General features: G+C 48.2%; 1 protein-coding gene across 1 annotated transcript in view; it reads right to left on the reverse strand.

Annotated features, from left to right (window-relative positions):
- DGKQ (diacylglycerol kinase theta) overlaps window positions 1-15,802 on the reverse strand; it is a 513,416-nt gene that overhangs the window by 380,611 nt on the left and 117,003 nt on the right. Inside the window, exon 3 of the mRNA XM_029602759.1 lies at window positions 15,067-15,169. Coding sequence (XP_029458619.1) covers window positions 15,067-15,169 — 103 coding nt within the window. The remainder of the gene's footprint in view (window positions 1-15,066; window positions 15,170-15,802) is intronic.

Raw genomic sequence — 15,802 nt, forward strand, 5'->3', positions numbered from 1 at the left:
AATTGGTGGGGCAGCTGTCGCTTATCGAATCCAGGAGCCTTCTGGATGAGGTAAACCCTGTCAGCCTTCTTATGACAGAAGGCACTGTAAGTGTTACGGGACCGGGCCGTGTCCCGGTCCCTCTTCCTACCTCGGGGCCAGCCCGGCTCACACGGATTCCTCTTCGGCCGCGTAGGCCTGATTCGCAGCCTGCCTCGGCTCTCCCTGTGCAAGGGAGACGCCGCCAACTCGACGCTCTTTGCCCCGCCCCCTAGGCGCACACGCGCCCGGGGGCTGAGGCTTTAAAGGGTCAGCGCGGGAAATTCAAGAGGATGCCCCGGATGACGTCAGACGCTGCAGGGTATTTAAACCCTGCAGCTTGACTAGGACGGGGCCTTTCAACAAGGTTCACTCAGTCCCCTGAGCTACTAGTTGCTGCGTTCGGATCTTGAATCACTTCTTCAGTCTTCTGACCTGGTTTCGTCTCCTGACTACGTCTTCAGCTTCCGCCCCTGGTTTTGGTTTGAATTCTGATTTCTGGCTTCCAACCCGGCTCCATCCTACAACTCTGATTCCAGCTTCCGCCCCTGGCTTCGTACCTCTGGCTTCTGACCCGGCTTCGTTCTTGGACTCCGTCTTCAGCCTCTTCCACCTCCTCAGGTATCCAGTACTCGCTGGCCCAGAGGATTCTCCTAAATCCCAGCGGCTCAGGTTCTTACGGGCTCCTCCCGGGGGAACCGCGGGCTTCCAAGGGTGAAGAATCTTCCAGCTTCCTGAGCTCAGCCGGCCTCATCGTCCATCTCTTCGGCCGCTGCCCAGATCCTTGGTCGCATAGGGTCCTGCCTAAGTCCAAGAGGTCCGGGTTCCTACAGGCTCCTCCTGGGGGGACCGCGAACTTCCAGTGGTGAAGTCTTCTCCGGAGTATCTTCAGCGCTGCCTCCAGACTGAGATGCTTCCTGTGAGGTCCCATAGTATACCATCTACAGTCCCAGCTGGCCCAAGGGTCCAGGACCGTAACAGTAAAGGGGTGTTCCCATATCCTCAGCAGCAGCTCCTTAAAGATCTCTTGTGCCGGGTCTGCCACAATTTCCTTAGGAAGCTTCACAAACTAAAGGATCTCAAGCATTTTGTACCTGGCATCCTTCTCCATCAGTGACTGAAATGGGATTGCTTTCAACATCATCCTCACAAACCCTGCGAAGGTTAAGTCCTCAGGCGGAGACTTCCTTCACTCTTCTGGAGGAAAAGGGTCTGAGGGACCATCATCCTCCCTGTAAGCCACAGGTGCTCGGCCTTCATCCAGAGGTGCAGGCACCGGCAAAGCTGAGTGGCGATTACAGTCCTCGGTGTCTCTGCTGGCCTAAGTGGAGCTTCCTCCTTCTCAGAAATGGCAAATGACCACCGTATCAGTAGAGGGAGGCATCGGTACCCCACCAGGCACTGATGCCTTCCAGAGAACAGACACCAGCTGGGTCGGTAATGCACCGATGAATGCACTGAGCTTCTCCAGCAGCGGTTCCAGGAAGGGCAATACTGGCTCCGGTACCGTTGATGCCACAGACCTGATGCCCTGCAGCGCTCGTTCTACTGCTAGCTGGACTCGCCATTCCAGCTCCTCCTCAGAGATTGCAGATGCCAACACAGGCTGGGAAGAAGGAGGAGTGGCCAGATCTTTGGACCCACGAGGCGGATCGGTGACTGGCATCAGGACTGGTGGAGACTGTTGCGGACCCCCAGCACCAATGGAGGCCTGGCGATCCTCACTGCAGGGTCACTTCAGAAGCATCACAGCATGAGCCAGTGCATATCCGTGCATCAACAGGGATCAGTGCTGATGCTTCTTTGGCTTCCCCGGTGCCAAGACCAATGATGAGGAACCCTACATCCTTGACCTGAAGGAGATAGACAGCGATCGGTCTCTGGCACCCCTATCCAACAGCGGAACAAATGGTCCCACCAATGTCGATGGCGCGGTGTCCACTGGTGCGGCTTCAAGGTCCATCGATGATGATGCCTTGGTCGCCTTCAGCCCGATATAAAACAAACAACGACCAACAGCAACACAACATACATAAATATTGCGATTTTAAAAATTAAACGCTATATTATTACATTCCTCCAAGACAATTTAAAATCGATACACTTCTCTAAAAAGGCTTGCACTGTTTGCAGTAGTGAGTAGCTGCGACAACTGTGTATGCTAAGATATATTTTTAGGGTATATGTGCTATGAGGATGTGAGTGGCTGGGGGGTTTCCTCATCAGAGGAATCAGCCACTGGAATAACCTCCAGTAGAGGCCACTTCGGTGTCCCGTGTTGCATCAAGGGCGGCCGGGGTACTGGGACGGGCTGCGGCAGCAAGGCACCAAGCAGTAAATCCAGTCGCTCTAGCAATGGTGCAAGCATCGATGGAGCCGGCTCCTACGCCAGCCCCGAAGGAACCAGTGGCTTGATGCCTTGTATGGTTCGACCAACTGCCAATCATAGAAAGCACTCCAACTCCTCCTCGAATGCTGACGACAAGAGGACATCTTGAGGCAGAGGAGGCGGAACCGAATCCCCGGAGGCCCGAGGGGGGATCGGTGACCATCACAGAAACCGATGGAGATTGCCTTGGGCCCTCAGGGTGGAGCCTCCTCGGACCGGGAGCCACTTTGGGGGCAACTCGGATGATGCCTTCCCGAGCTTGGAGCCATGGGAAGATGGTGATGCTTTCTTGACATCTCCCAATGCTTGGCCCGGTCCTTCCCTGGAGCCAAGGGCGACGGCAAAGATCCAGACCTGGAACGAGAAGAAATAGAAAGTGGATGATCCCCCGTGCCCAGTTCCACCAGAGAACTCGGTGGTGGAGAAGACAAGACGGGAGCAGGGGTCACCGATTCACATCCCAGGGGCATTGATGTCCCTGATGCCGAAGTTAAGGGCTCTAACTTTTTGTCACGGAAAAGTTTATCCATTTTGTTGACATGCATGTGACGGCCCTTCGGAGTCATCTGGGCACAGAAGGTACATCCCCGGACGTCTGCGATGCCCCCAGGCACAAAATACAGACCTTGTGGGGGTCTGTGATGGACATGGTCTGGGGACATTGGGGGCATTGGCGAAAACCAGATGACCCAATGGGAAAAGAACCCAGCACGCAGTCGATGGCCGGTGGATACCAGGAAATGGCCCCGTTGGTAATCGACCGCGAACAACGTAAAAACGTACCCCGACGCCTAGCCACTAACCACAGGAGACAGAGAGAAAGAAACAATTTTCCACAAAATTAGCCACAAGCTCAACAGCAGCGAAGCAAAAGCCTCGCAGAGAAAGAGAGACTGAAGAGGGACCTCGTATGGACACGTGGATGGTGACATGCTGGGCATGCTCAGTGCCAGTCAAAGTTCTAGAAACTTTGACAGACGTTTTTCGTGCTAGGCTCCAACTGATGATGTCACCCATGTGTGAGGACAACCATCCTGCCTGTCCAAGGAGAAACTTTATTCTCTGTTTCTCATATGTGTACACATGCTTTCTATCTCATACATAGACACAAATGCCCTCTCATACATACACATAAATACACACACCCAAGAACATGCTCTCTCACTCACTGCCCCTTTGTTGGGAATCCCAGCCAAGGCAACACGCAAACGAGTTCCCTTACCTGCGCTGGCAGGCGTCTGTTCCACGCTCCCCCTCCGACGGCCCGAGGGTGGCCTGGTCCCAAATCTTGCAGCAGCGTCTCACCCATGCGGCTTAAGACGCCGCCAGCTTCCACCCAGCGTGTGCTCCCTGAGGCGCACGCGCGTCACTCACTCCTACTTAAAGGGGCCGCAGCGGGAAACCTCGGCCCTCGAAGACGACGTCACAGCTCTGTCCTATTTAAGGCCTGCTCAGCTTCCTGCACTTCGCCTTGGCAACAGGTCATTCTCGCTCTGATGGTGTTGTTGCTGCATTCCTGATCCTGAGTTCTTGATCCTGAGTTCCAGCCTGTGTTCCTGATCCTGTGCTCCAGCATGCCTTCCTATTTCGCCCTCCTGTTCCCGTGCTCCGGCCCGATTTCTTCTCCTGCTCCTTGGACTGTCTACCTGGTTCTGACCCCAACTTGGCTTCCCGTCTTCGCTTGCCTGCTGCCTGACTTCTGGCTTGTTTCACCGTGCTGCTTGTTCGCTGCCTGCCCTGACTCCTGGTCTGCTCACAGCTTCCTCTGACTTCTGCCTGCCTCGCCCTGGACCTCCTGACGCTGCCTCGCCTTCTCCTTGGACTCCTCAACACGAGAAGACCCGCACCTAAGTCCTTCCAGCCCCAGCACTCAAGGGCTCAACCTGAGGGAAACAAGGGCTGGTATAAGAACATAAGAAATTGCCATGCTGGGTCAGACCAAGGGTCCATCAAGCCTGGCATCCTGTTTCCAACAGAGGCCAAAACCAGGCCACAAGAACCTGGCAATTACCCAAACACTAAGAAGATCCCATGCTACTGATGCAATTAATAGCAGTGGCTATTCCCTAAGTAAAATTGATTAATAGCCATTAATAGACTTCTCCTCCAAGAACTTATCCAAACCTTTTTTGAACCCAGCTAAACTAACTGCACTAACCAGATCCTCTGGCAACAAATTCCAGAGCTTTATTGTGCGTTGAGTGAAAAAGAATTTTCTCCGATTAGTCTTAAATGTGCTACTTGCTAACTTCTATTCTAGACATCTCATGATTTTAAAGACCTCTATCATATCCCCCCTCATCTCCAAGCTGAAAAGCCCTAACGTCTTTAGCCTTTCCTCAGTATTACGCGTGCTGCCCATGGCGTGGCCCTCTCACTTTCTTGCACGGACTCCAACTCCTGGTTCCTCTTCACTGGCGGCGGTGGGCCACCAGCTCCAACCTCGGGTTGCCTCCGGTGCCTCTGGCTCTGCCATGGTCCCCAGTATTGCCAGCCAAGATGTCCCTGCTCGTCTGGCCTCTCCGCGTGGCCCGTAGAAAGACGCTGCCATCGGCACCACGCCCCTCCCTAGGCGCGCGCATCGCTGATTCTTTTAAAGGGCCCGTGGAGGGAACCTGGCTGCAGCCCTGAATGCTGACTTCAGACTCTTCAGCGTATATAGGTCAGGCCTTGCTCCATAGTGTTGCCTTTGCAACAGGTCTCCTCGTACCAATTGCTGATAGAGAGTTGTCTCTATGTTGTGTTCCTGTCTCCTGTGGTTCCCAGTTCTGTCTTCCTCATTCCTGCCCTGTCTATGTGTTGGACTGACTTTCTGGTTTTCGACTCAGCTTTGTTTGACTATTCTTCAGCCTATCTCCAACCTTGGACCTCTGCTACATTTGACTACGCTTCAGCCTATCTCCAAACCTGGACCTTTGCTACATTTGACCACGCCTGCCTTCTCCGTGCCCTGACCATTGCCTTGATTGACTATGCCTGGTGGAGAAGACCGCCTCCCAGCGACGAGGACCACTGGGGGCCATCCCTCGATGGTGGTTCCAAGTCTCATCCCCATTCAAGGGTCCACAGCCTAACACCCTTACCTTGGCAGCACAAGGCCAAAAGCAACAGCCTCGTCCTTGAGCCCCCACAAGCCCAAAGTGCTCTTCTTCTTTCTTTAGGATGCAGGGGCTGAAGCTTCTCTGCCTCCTACACAGCTTCCTACAGCCCAGCAGGGACTGGAGCAGATGTTTCTGCTTCCTGAGTGGGCGGGGCCAGGCTGGTCAGATGCTGTTGCTCTTCCTGCTCTTCATTGCAGCGCAGCCCAGGGCAGTACCCGCATGTTCTTGCGGCAAGGACACACTCTTGTTCTTTCCGCCTACATGGGCATTGGCATGGTCTCTCTCTCTTTTCTCGCCCGCACGGGACCGCACTGTAGCGCGTTCTCTTTGTGCTGCGCGGCAGAAAGAGGGAGAGACCATGCTGATGCTGCCCACTGAACAGTGGCACCCTAGGCAATCGCCTAGTGCTTCCACCAGCCCTGCCTTTAATGAATTTAAGAAGAGCATTTAAGTATTGATGTTATTTAAAGTCTAATATAATCACAAAGACAAATAAAAATATTTTTCAATGTAAGCCTCACTGCTCAGTTGGTGAAACAAGTCTGCCTATAGGCAGAAAAGGCAATTTCAATTTAGTTTTAGTGGAAGACAGATCTTCTGCAGTTATTAGCCTATGCGAAGGAAATAAATGATAAGAGAGATTATTCATGATAGCTATAATAAAAATGTCTGATTGAATTTCCTAAGATGTAGCTGAACTGTAACAAGGGGCATAAACGAGTCTGGAATATAAACTATTGAATGAAACTGAGAAGACTGGGAAATGACAGAGAAATAACATAGAAAGCAGAGTTGCTTACTTGTAATAGGTGTTCTCAGAGGACTCCAAGATGTTAGACCTCACTCATGGGTGACATCATCGAATGGCGCCTGGCACAGAAAACATATCACAGTTTCCAGAACTTTGACTTGGCCTCATTAAGTATGCCCAGCATATGTCTACGTGGGGTCCCCTTCAATCTTATAATATAAAATAAAAGGAAAAATATAAAAAAGGAGAAAACCAAACTCCACGGGATGGCAGGCAGGTTTATTGAGGCTGACATTCTGCTGTCCTCGAACACCTGTTACAGGTAAATAACTCTGCTTTCTCCAAGAACAAACAGGATAATAATCCTCACACAAGTGAATCCCTAGCTACAGGCTGTCCCCCAACAAAAAAAGGGGACCCACAAAACAACCGAACAGGTGCCAATGGGCACAACAACAAAGGTGTTGTTGGTAACAAGAGGGGGAGACAGCCCTAAACAGAAAGAATGAGCCCTAGGCAGGAAGAGAATTGAGTTCTACACAAATGGGCCACTGATGCTACCATGGCTCAAACAGAATGAGCCTTAACATGGCCCCCAAGATGCCATCCGCCTGGGCATAACAGAAGGAGATGCAGTCAGCTAGCCAATTAGAGAGTGTCTGTTTGGCAACAGCAATGACTAACGTTTCACTATCAAAAGAATCAAAAAAAGTTAGGTGGACTGCCTATGGGCTTCTGTCTGCTCCAGATAGAAGGCTAAGGCTCTCTTGCAGTCCAAGCTTTGCAGGGCTTGTTCGCCTTGATGCAAATGACATCTGGGAAAGAATGCTGGCAGGACGATGGACTGGTTAAGATGGAAGTCCGTCACCACCTTAAGCAGGAACTTAGGGTGCGTATGCAAGACTACTCTGTCATGAAAAAACTTAGCCTAAGATGGATAAGTCACTAAGGCCTGGAACTCACTGACCCTGTATGAAGTGACCACCACCAAAAATAAGACCTTCCGGGTCAGGTACTTCAGGCCACAGGAGCATAGCGGCTCAAATGGAGCTTTCATCAACTGAGCTATCACCACTTTGAGGTCCCAAGACACAGCAGGAGGCCTTAGAGCAGGCTTCAAATTGAAGCAGGCCCCACATGAAACGTACAACTATAGGCTGTACAGAGATGGGCGTACCATCTACACCATGGTGGTATGTGCCAACTGCACTCAGATTAACTCTAACAGACTTGGTCTTCAAGCCAGCTTCTGATAGGTATAAAAGGATTTTGTGTGGGGCAGAAGAAAGGATCTAAAGCCTTCTGCTCACACCACATGGAAAACCTCCTCCACTTCAGTCCATAGGACTTTCTAGAGGAAAGCTATCTGGAAGCCATTAGGACCCGAGACACATCTTCTGGGAGAATGAGTGGTTACAGAATTAGCATCTCAACAACAGGGCCTGGGGGTTGGAATGTCGCAAGCTGCCTCGATCCTGCATGGTGAGATCTGGGGTTGTCCCCAGACTGCTCAGTCTCTGGAAACCAGCAGCAGAAACCAGACTTGTCTCATCCAATAAGGGGCTATTTATTTATTTATTTAAAACTTTTATATACCGATATTAGTAAGGAACATCATATCGATTTACATCCAAACTAAAAGATGGAAAGTACAAAAAACAGGTGATGGGTATGGGCAATGAACAAAAGGAGGCGGAGAGGAGGCCGGAACATATCAAGGAGGAACAATATGCAAATAACAGGTGATGAACAACAGGTAACAAAGTAAAAAAAGAACTTTATACAACATTATACAATTAATACAGAAGTTAGCCGAAAGAGGAGGGAGGAGGGGTCTAGTCTGGGTAAGCCTGCTTAAAGAGCCATGTTTTTAGGTTTTTTTTTTATTTGGTAGGACATGGCTCATGTCCTACCAAAGGGACTATGATTCTCCTACCATGGCCATGAGAATCATTGCCCTTGCAAAGATTCAAGAGAGTCTTCCCTCTTGAAGGGATATGTGTACAAAAGACCCAATGTTGGAGAAGGCATCCAAATCTGGTTTCCTGTGTGCCATGCATCCTGTTCCATGGCGCCGCAAACAGATCCACATCTGGGATTCCCCAGAAGTGGAAGAACCGATTTGCTAAACCTTGGTTCAGAGACGATTTGTGGGATCTGAAGGCACAACTCAGCTTGTCCGCTATCACATGTTTTATTTCGGCCAGGTACATAGCCCTGAGTACCATCCCATGGGACAGAGCCCATGACCACATATGGACTGCTTCCTAACAAAGGAGGTACGATCCCATATCACCCTGCTTCTTGACATACCACATTGTTATTTGGTTGTCTGTTTGAATCAGGAAAACTTCATTGGACAGCCATTCTCTGAAAGCCCATAGCACAAACCAGATTTTTCAACAATGTTACTGGGCAGACCAGATACCCGAGAGCTGAGCCCATCTACATGAGCTCCACAACCTAGGGTGGATGCAGTATGCAGTCATGGTTAGAACAATTTGGGTGGGGGGACTTTGAAAAGAGACACCCCTCCCCCCCCCGTTCCTGATTTGAAATTACCTGCCACCAGGACAAGGAGTCCCGGAAGGACGAGGTGACTTGGATGTGGTCCTGGAGGCTCTGCGTGGCCTGATGCTACTGCGACTTCATGGTCCATTGGGCTTTTCACATGTATATGCACACCAGGGGAGTAAAGTGAACTTTTGCATCCATGTGGCCCAACAACCTCCATATGTGCAAAGCTGACACCTGCTGGTTCTATTGAATTTCTGCCGCGATGGCCATCAGGCTGATAGCCCTTTGTCAAAGCAGAAAGGCCATGGCCTGAGCCATGTCTAGCAGGGCTCCTATGATATTTAATCAAGGTGATAGGCTGAGATGAGACTTTGAGTAGTTGTTGACGAACCCTAGCAACTCCAACACCCAGATGGTCAAGCGCATGGACCTCAGAGGTGCTCTTGACCAGACCATCATCCAGAAATGGGAAAACATGTTCTCCCAATTTTTGAAGATGCGCTGCCACCACAGCGAGTCCCTTTATAAAGATATGTGGGGCTGACGCAAGCCCAAATAGCAACACTCGATACTGGAAGTCCTGTTTTCCAACTACGAATTGGAGATTCTTCTGGTAACTTGGGAAGATCTCGATATGCGTGTACCCATCCTTCTGATTAAGTGAGCATAGCTAGTCCCCTTGTTTTTGAAAGGATATCAAAGTGCACAGGGAAACCATCTTGAACTTTTCTCTATTGATGAACCTGTTCAAGACCCTTAGGTCTAGGATGAGTTCCTGGGGGCACAAAGTCCTCCTGTTTTCTTTGGAATCAGGAAATACCTGGAGTAAAATCCCCACCATCTTTGCCCTGGTGGAACAGGTTTGACTGCTCTGGCTATTAAGAGGGAGAAGAGCTCTGTTAGCAGTATCTCCTGATGCACTACCGGACCCCAAAACAGTTATGGAGGGCAATTTTGTGGGGTATCCAATAGGTTCAATATCTGTACCCTTGATGAACGATGGAAAGAAGCCACTGGTCTGAGGTTACACTAGGCCACTGATTCATGAAGAACAGCAGCTTCCCCCTGACTAGTAGATCTATTGTCCAGGGTATGGTAAACTGGGCTTCGCTCCCTTCAACTCAGTCAAAACCCCCATCTATGGAATTGACTGAGGTGCTGGCTGGGGCTTTGGAACTCTTTGCTGCCTGGGACGGCCACGAGAGGGCAGAGAATAGTACTTCCTTTGGCGAAAGAAAGACTTCTTCTGCCCTGATCTTGCCCTTCTCCTAGATGAGAAGGACAGGTCCGGAGTACTAGCAGAGTTGTTGAAGGGTCTCATGGTGGCCCCTGATCTGGGCCACCACATCCTTAACCTTATCTCCGAAGAGATTTTCTCCAGTGCATGGCACGTCAGCGAGTCTTTTCTGTACCTCTAGTCAGAGATCTGAGGCCCGCAGCCATGCCAGTCTCCGGGTGCCGATTCTGCTGTGGAGACCCTCGATGCCATTTCGAGATCATCGTAGGTTGCATGGACCTCATGTTTGCTGCATTTCAGGCCCTTATGCACCAGTGAGAGGAGTGTGTCCTGCTGCTGCTGAGGCAACTACTCAGCCACCTCCTACACCTGCTTCCAGATGTCCCGCTAGTACTGGCTCATGTAGAGCTGGTAGGAAGCTATGTGAGTAATGAGCATAGCCCCCTGAAAAACCTACCTCCCAAGAGCATCCATTGCTCTGTGATCTTTCCCCAGGGGCGCAGAGGAATGGGTTCTAGAATGCTTGGCTCTCTTGAGAGTGGACTCTATCACCAGTGATTGGTGGGGCAGCTGTTGCTTGTCGAACCCAGGAGCCTTCTAATGAGATAGACTGTACCCACCTTCTTCTTTACAGGAGGCACTGTGAGGGAGTGTTCCCACATCCTCAACAGCAGCTCCTTAAGGATCTCGTGCCTGGGACTGACAATATTTCCTTAGGAGGTTCCACGAACTGGAGTATTTCAAGTATTTTGTGCTGGCATCCTCCTCCGTCAAATGAAAGGGGATGGACTCGGCCATCAACCTAACAAAACCTGCAAAGGAGAGGTACTCAGGCGGGGTCTTCCGTCATTCCTTTGGAGAAGATGGGTCTGAGGGGAGACCATCGGAGGCATCATCTGATACCTCCTTTGAGTCATTCCCTCAGGGGTCATAGGTACCCACATCCTCACTGTCAATTACTGGGGATTGGGGCCCTGGGTGCTTGACCTTCGTCCAGCAGTGCAGGCACAGATGGAACTGGACAGGAACTGCAAGCCTTGGTGTCTCAGCCAGCCTGGGCAGAGTGTCATCCTCCAAGGAACTGATCATGACCACCGTATCAGCAAGGGGAGGCAGCGATGCCCCGACAGGCATCGAAGCCATCCCGGGAACAGACACCGGCTGGGTCAATAACACACAGATGAGCACATTAGGCGATTCTAGTAGCTCCAAGAGCGTCGGTGCTGTAGGTGCCGCGGCACTGATCCTCTGCATCGCCCTCTCAAACACCAGCTGTACTCGCCTCTCAAGCACCACTTCAAACATTGCTGATGCCAGAACCAACTGGGATGGAGGAGGTGAAACCAGACCCTCTTCGGAACCGAAAGGAGGATTGGTAGCTGGCACCGGGACCAATGAAGTCCATGGCGTACCCTAGCATCACCGCGGGGTCACTTCAGGGGCATCACAGCGTGAGCTGGTGTATCCCCGTGCCTGGCACTGTGCATTGCTGCTTCTCCGGCTTTCCTCAATGCTCAACATAGACCTTTCCCAGAGCCGGGGCCAATGATGAGGAATCAGACGATGGCCAGTCTCCGGCACCCCTATCTGTGATGGCATCAATTGAACCAAAGGCCCTGCTGATGTCAATGGCTCGGTGTCCATCGGTGCGGCTCCGTGGTCCCTCAATGCCAATGCCGTGCTGATGGCCTGGTCTTCTCCAACCCAAAGAGGCGCTCCATCTTATCGAGTCAGATCCAATGTCCCTTCGGAATCATCTGGGTACATTTGCTGCACCCCCAGGCAGAGGACACATCTATCATGGGGGTTCATGACAGACATAGCCCTCGTGCATTAGGAGCATCGTTTAAAACCGGAGGTGGACATGACTGGACGAAAGGAAGGTGAGGTCGAAATCTATGGTGACAGGCATCAATGGAAGGTGTGCACCAACCGCACCTCTGCCATGAGGAAATCGCGATGAAAGAAAACTTACCAGAGTAGACAAAATCCTTATCTAAGCAGCTAGAGAGGGAACCAAGAGAGACCCAGCACTGACTGTACAAGGCAGAAAGAGAAAAAATGCACAACAAAAAGTTTCCCAACACAGGCCAAACAGGCGCAAAAGAGCAAAGCTCACTCACACTGCAAAGTTGCAGGATCCAGAGAAAAGAAGAGACTGAGGGGACCCCATATGGACGCATGCTATAATGCATGCTGTGCATGCTCAATGAGGCCAAATCATAGTTCTAGGAACTTTGTCATAAGTTTTCCATGCCGGGCTCCATTCAATGATGTCACCCATAATGGAAAATATCAAAAACATACTATGTCTCACCTTCTTGCTCATAAATGCTCAATCCCTAACCAAAAAATACATGTTAATAGCTGATATACTACAAGAAAAAAACCCTGATTTCATAGCCACAACAGAAACATGGTTCAAAAATACCGATCAAGTACTAATGAACCAAATTGACAACAGTGCATATGACACCTTCTCAATCCCTCACAAGTACTGAAGAGGAGGTGGGCTGCTCCTCATTATAAAGAAACATTTCTCAATGAAAGTGATCCCACACAATCTCCCAAAACAATTTGAAATATCTCTCTTTGACTCACAAAACTTACAAATTTGCCTAGTATACTGCCCACCCAAGCTTCTAGATAACGATATCTCTCCGCTACTGGAATTCCTAAACCCTGAGAAACTTAAGCAGATAAAAAATCATAAGGAACAAAAGAACCCATGGTTCAACTCACAACTAAGAAACATGAAATCAAACCTGAGGAAATGTGAAAAAGAATGGCAAAAAGACAAGTGCTCCATAACTCTGCAGAGATATCGCACACAACTAGTCGCCTATAAAAAAAATGATACTGAATACTAAACGTGACTACTACAGTAAAAAGATCAAACACTCCTCCAACAATTCCAAATCCCTTTATAACATAGTTAACAACCTCATTTCTGAAGACATCAACCCCACCACAACTGAATCCAAAAATTTAAGCCAAGACTTAGCGACATTCTTCAAGAACAAAATAACCAAATTAACGGATGCCCTCATCGACTCCTCAATTGAAGAAAACCAGACACTTCAACCCCAACAACCTGGTCTAATTTTGAACCAATATCCACCACGGAAACAGAAAAAATGCTAAGAAAAATAAACCCAGCTCGACATGACCTAGACACCTAGACACGAGAACTAAAGGAAATTGCTCATTCCATTGCCCCAACAGTAGCAGCAATTATCAATAAATCTCTAGAAGAAGGGGAACTACCAGTAAAGTTAAAAACGGCAACAATAATACCAATACTAAAAAGAAAGAACATGAACCCAAATGACCTGAACAACTACCGTCCAATATCAAATCTACCCCTACTTGCAAAACTAACAGAGAAAGCGGTACTGAAACAACTTAACGAACACTTTGAGAACTACAAAATACTGTATCCCACCCAACACGGATTTAGGAAAAACCTCAGCACAGAAACTCTACTGCTCAACCTATCCAACAACATACTAAGAGGCTTCGAGAACAAAATCAATCATTTACTAATCCTGCTTGACCTCTCCGCTGCATTCGACACAGTCGACCACAAAAAGCTAATATCTTGTCTAGTAAACATAGGGCTCTCTGGAAAAACTCTGGACTGGTTCACTTCTTACCTAAAAGACAGATACTTCAAAGTCGCCATCAACAACGAAGCATCAGATGCGTCCCTCTCGAAACAGGAGTGCCACAAGGATCCGCTCTCTCGGCTACACTCTTTAATATTTATCTTCTTCCTCTATGCCAACTCCTATCAAGCCTAGGCGTGGCTTATTACATGTATGCCGACGACATACAACTCCTCATTCCAATTACCTCCACCATCGAAGATGCAATGATACTTGCTGCTTCTCACCTGAACTCGATAAAAAATTTGCTAAACCACCTAAAACTATGTCTAAACATGAGCAAAACTGAATGCATCCTAATCAAAAGAAAAAACTCAGGATCCAAAACCACCCAGTCTTTCCAGATAGACAACATCCATATACAACTTAAAGACAACGTAAAAGACCTCGGTTTCTAGATAGACAGTGAACTAACATACAAAAAGCACATCACAACTAAAACAAGAGAAGGTTTCCACAAACTCCAAATACTTAAACACCTAAAACCTATGCTTCACCAACAAGATTTCCGAACCATCTTACAATCTCTCATCTTCACCAGCCTTGATTACTGCAATTCACTCTTGATAGGTCTGCCTAAAGCGACCTTAAAACCACTTCAACTACTGCAGAATGCTGCAGCGAGAGTCCTAACTGGCAAAAAGAAATCAGACCACATCACACCCGTACTCAACAGCCTACACTGGCTTCCAGTCGAAAAAAGAATTCTTACAATTCTTCACAACGCAATTCACAAAACAGATAACACGGCCCTTGACAATGTCATACATGTACACAGAGCGCAAATTCCAAGTAAATTACAGCTGGAAATACCATCAATCCCATTAGCCAAGCTATCCAACACAAGGAACAGAGCCATATCCATCGCTGGTCCAAAATTATGGAACTCTCTTAAGCACTCTCTTAAGCACTTAAGCACACAAAACAACATTAAATCTTTTAAAAAAGAGCTCAAAATATGGTTATTTACTCAAACAATCAAAGACAGTACTGGTTAATATCACACAAAAGACCTTATGCATAACACTTATCGGACATGCAACAGCTAAAATTAGACTAGGTCACAGAACGTTTTGATAAGCCAGAAATTACATGGTTTGATCATATTTATACTCTTAACGTTTTGAAAAATTTACTTGTAAGATTTTAGTTTTGATGTTCCTCAGTTCTCGCAGTTCAATGTCAAATGTAATATGTTGTTGTACCTGTAAACCGGGGTGAAGGCTGATAGCTATACCTCGGTATAGAAAAATGCTTAAATAAATAAATAAAATAAATGTGCAAGGACTACTATTCTGCTTGTCCTTGGAGAAATATCTTAACACTCACACATCACCACATTCAATATAAAACTTTTACTATTCTAATATATAAATAAAAGTTACCTTCACATTGTAATGCAATACTTTCTCCCAACTGTTTTCTGCATACAGTGCAAAACTTCTTTCTGTAATGGCCCGGTTGTCTAAAACAGTGTGAAACTGGAACCTGATAATAAAAGACAAACATTTCTTTAGTAGCATGCTTTGCATATTTCATGAAAGCCATGGGCTGGTATAGATTTTAGATGCTACCGTTTTTAGTTATGAATAAGTTCAGAGATGCACATTATAATATTATCTTATAATTATAAAAGTTAATGGTTCACAAAAATTATGTATTTTTTAAAGTCACCAAATGTTCCTCTAAGCAATGTACAGAATGAACACTCATAATAATAAAAACATCAATCACATACAATTCCACACAAACAAAGGAAAAACATTTCAAAGCATCAAATCAAGCAAATATATACAGAAAGAAAGCATGCCAATGCTGGTAAATTATACAAAAGCCTGCTTAAACAAATATGTTTGTTAAGCCCCTCACCTCTGATCCGAAGTGACTCTGGCAGCAAGCGGTTCCAAGGACCCAGGATAGAACTTCCTCCAACTCTGGACTGCCTTTATAGGTTCCCTAGCTGGGGACTTCCTGTGACGCTGGCTGATAGTCACATTCTCCAGGAATATATGAGGAAGTCTCCTGCAACCAGCCAGTGCTTCAGCAACAGGTCTCCTGTTGCCCTTGCAGTCCAGTGTGTGGTGCTATCCTTGCTTCGTTCTTGCCTTGTTCTGTGTTCCT

The sequence above is a fragment of the Rhinatrema bivittatum genome, chromosome 1 (assembly GCF_901001135.1).
Source record: "Rhinatrema bivittatum chromosome 1, aRhiBiv1.1, whole genome shotgun sequence".
Lineage (NCBI taxonomy): Eukaryota > Metazoa > Chordata > Amphibia > Gymnophiona > Rhinatrematidae > Rhinatrema > Rhinatrema bivittatum.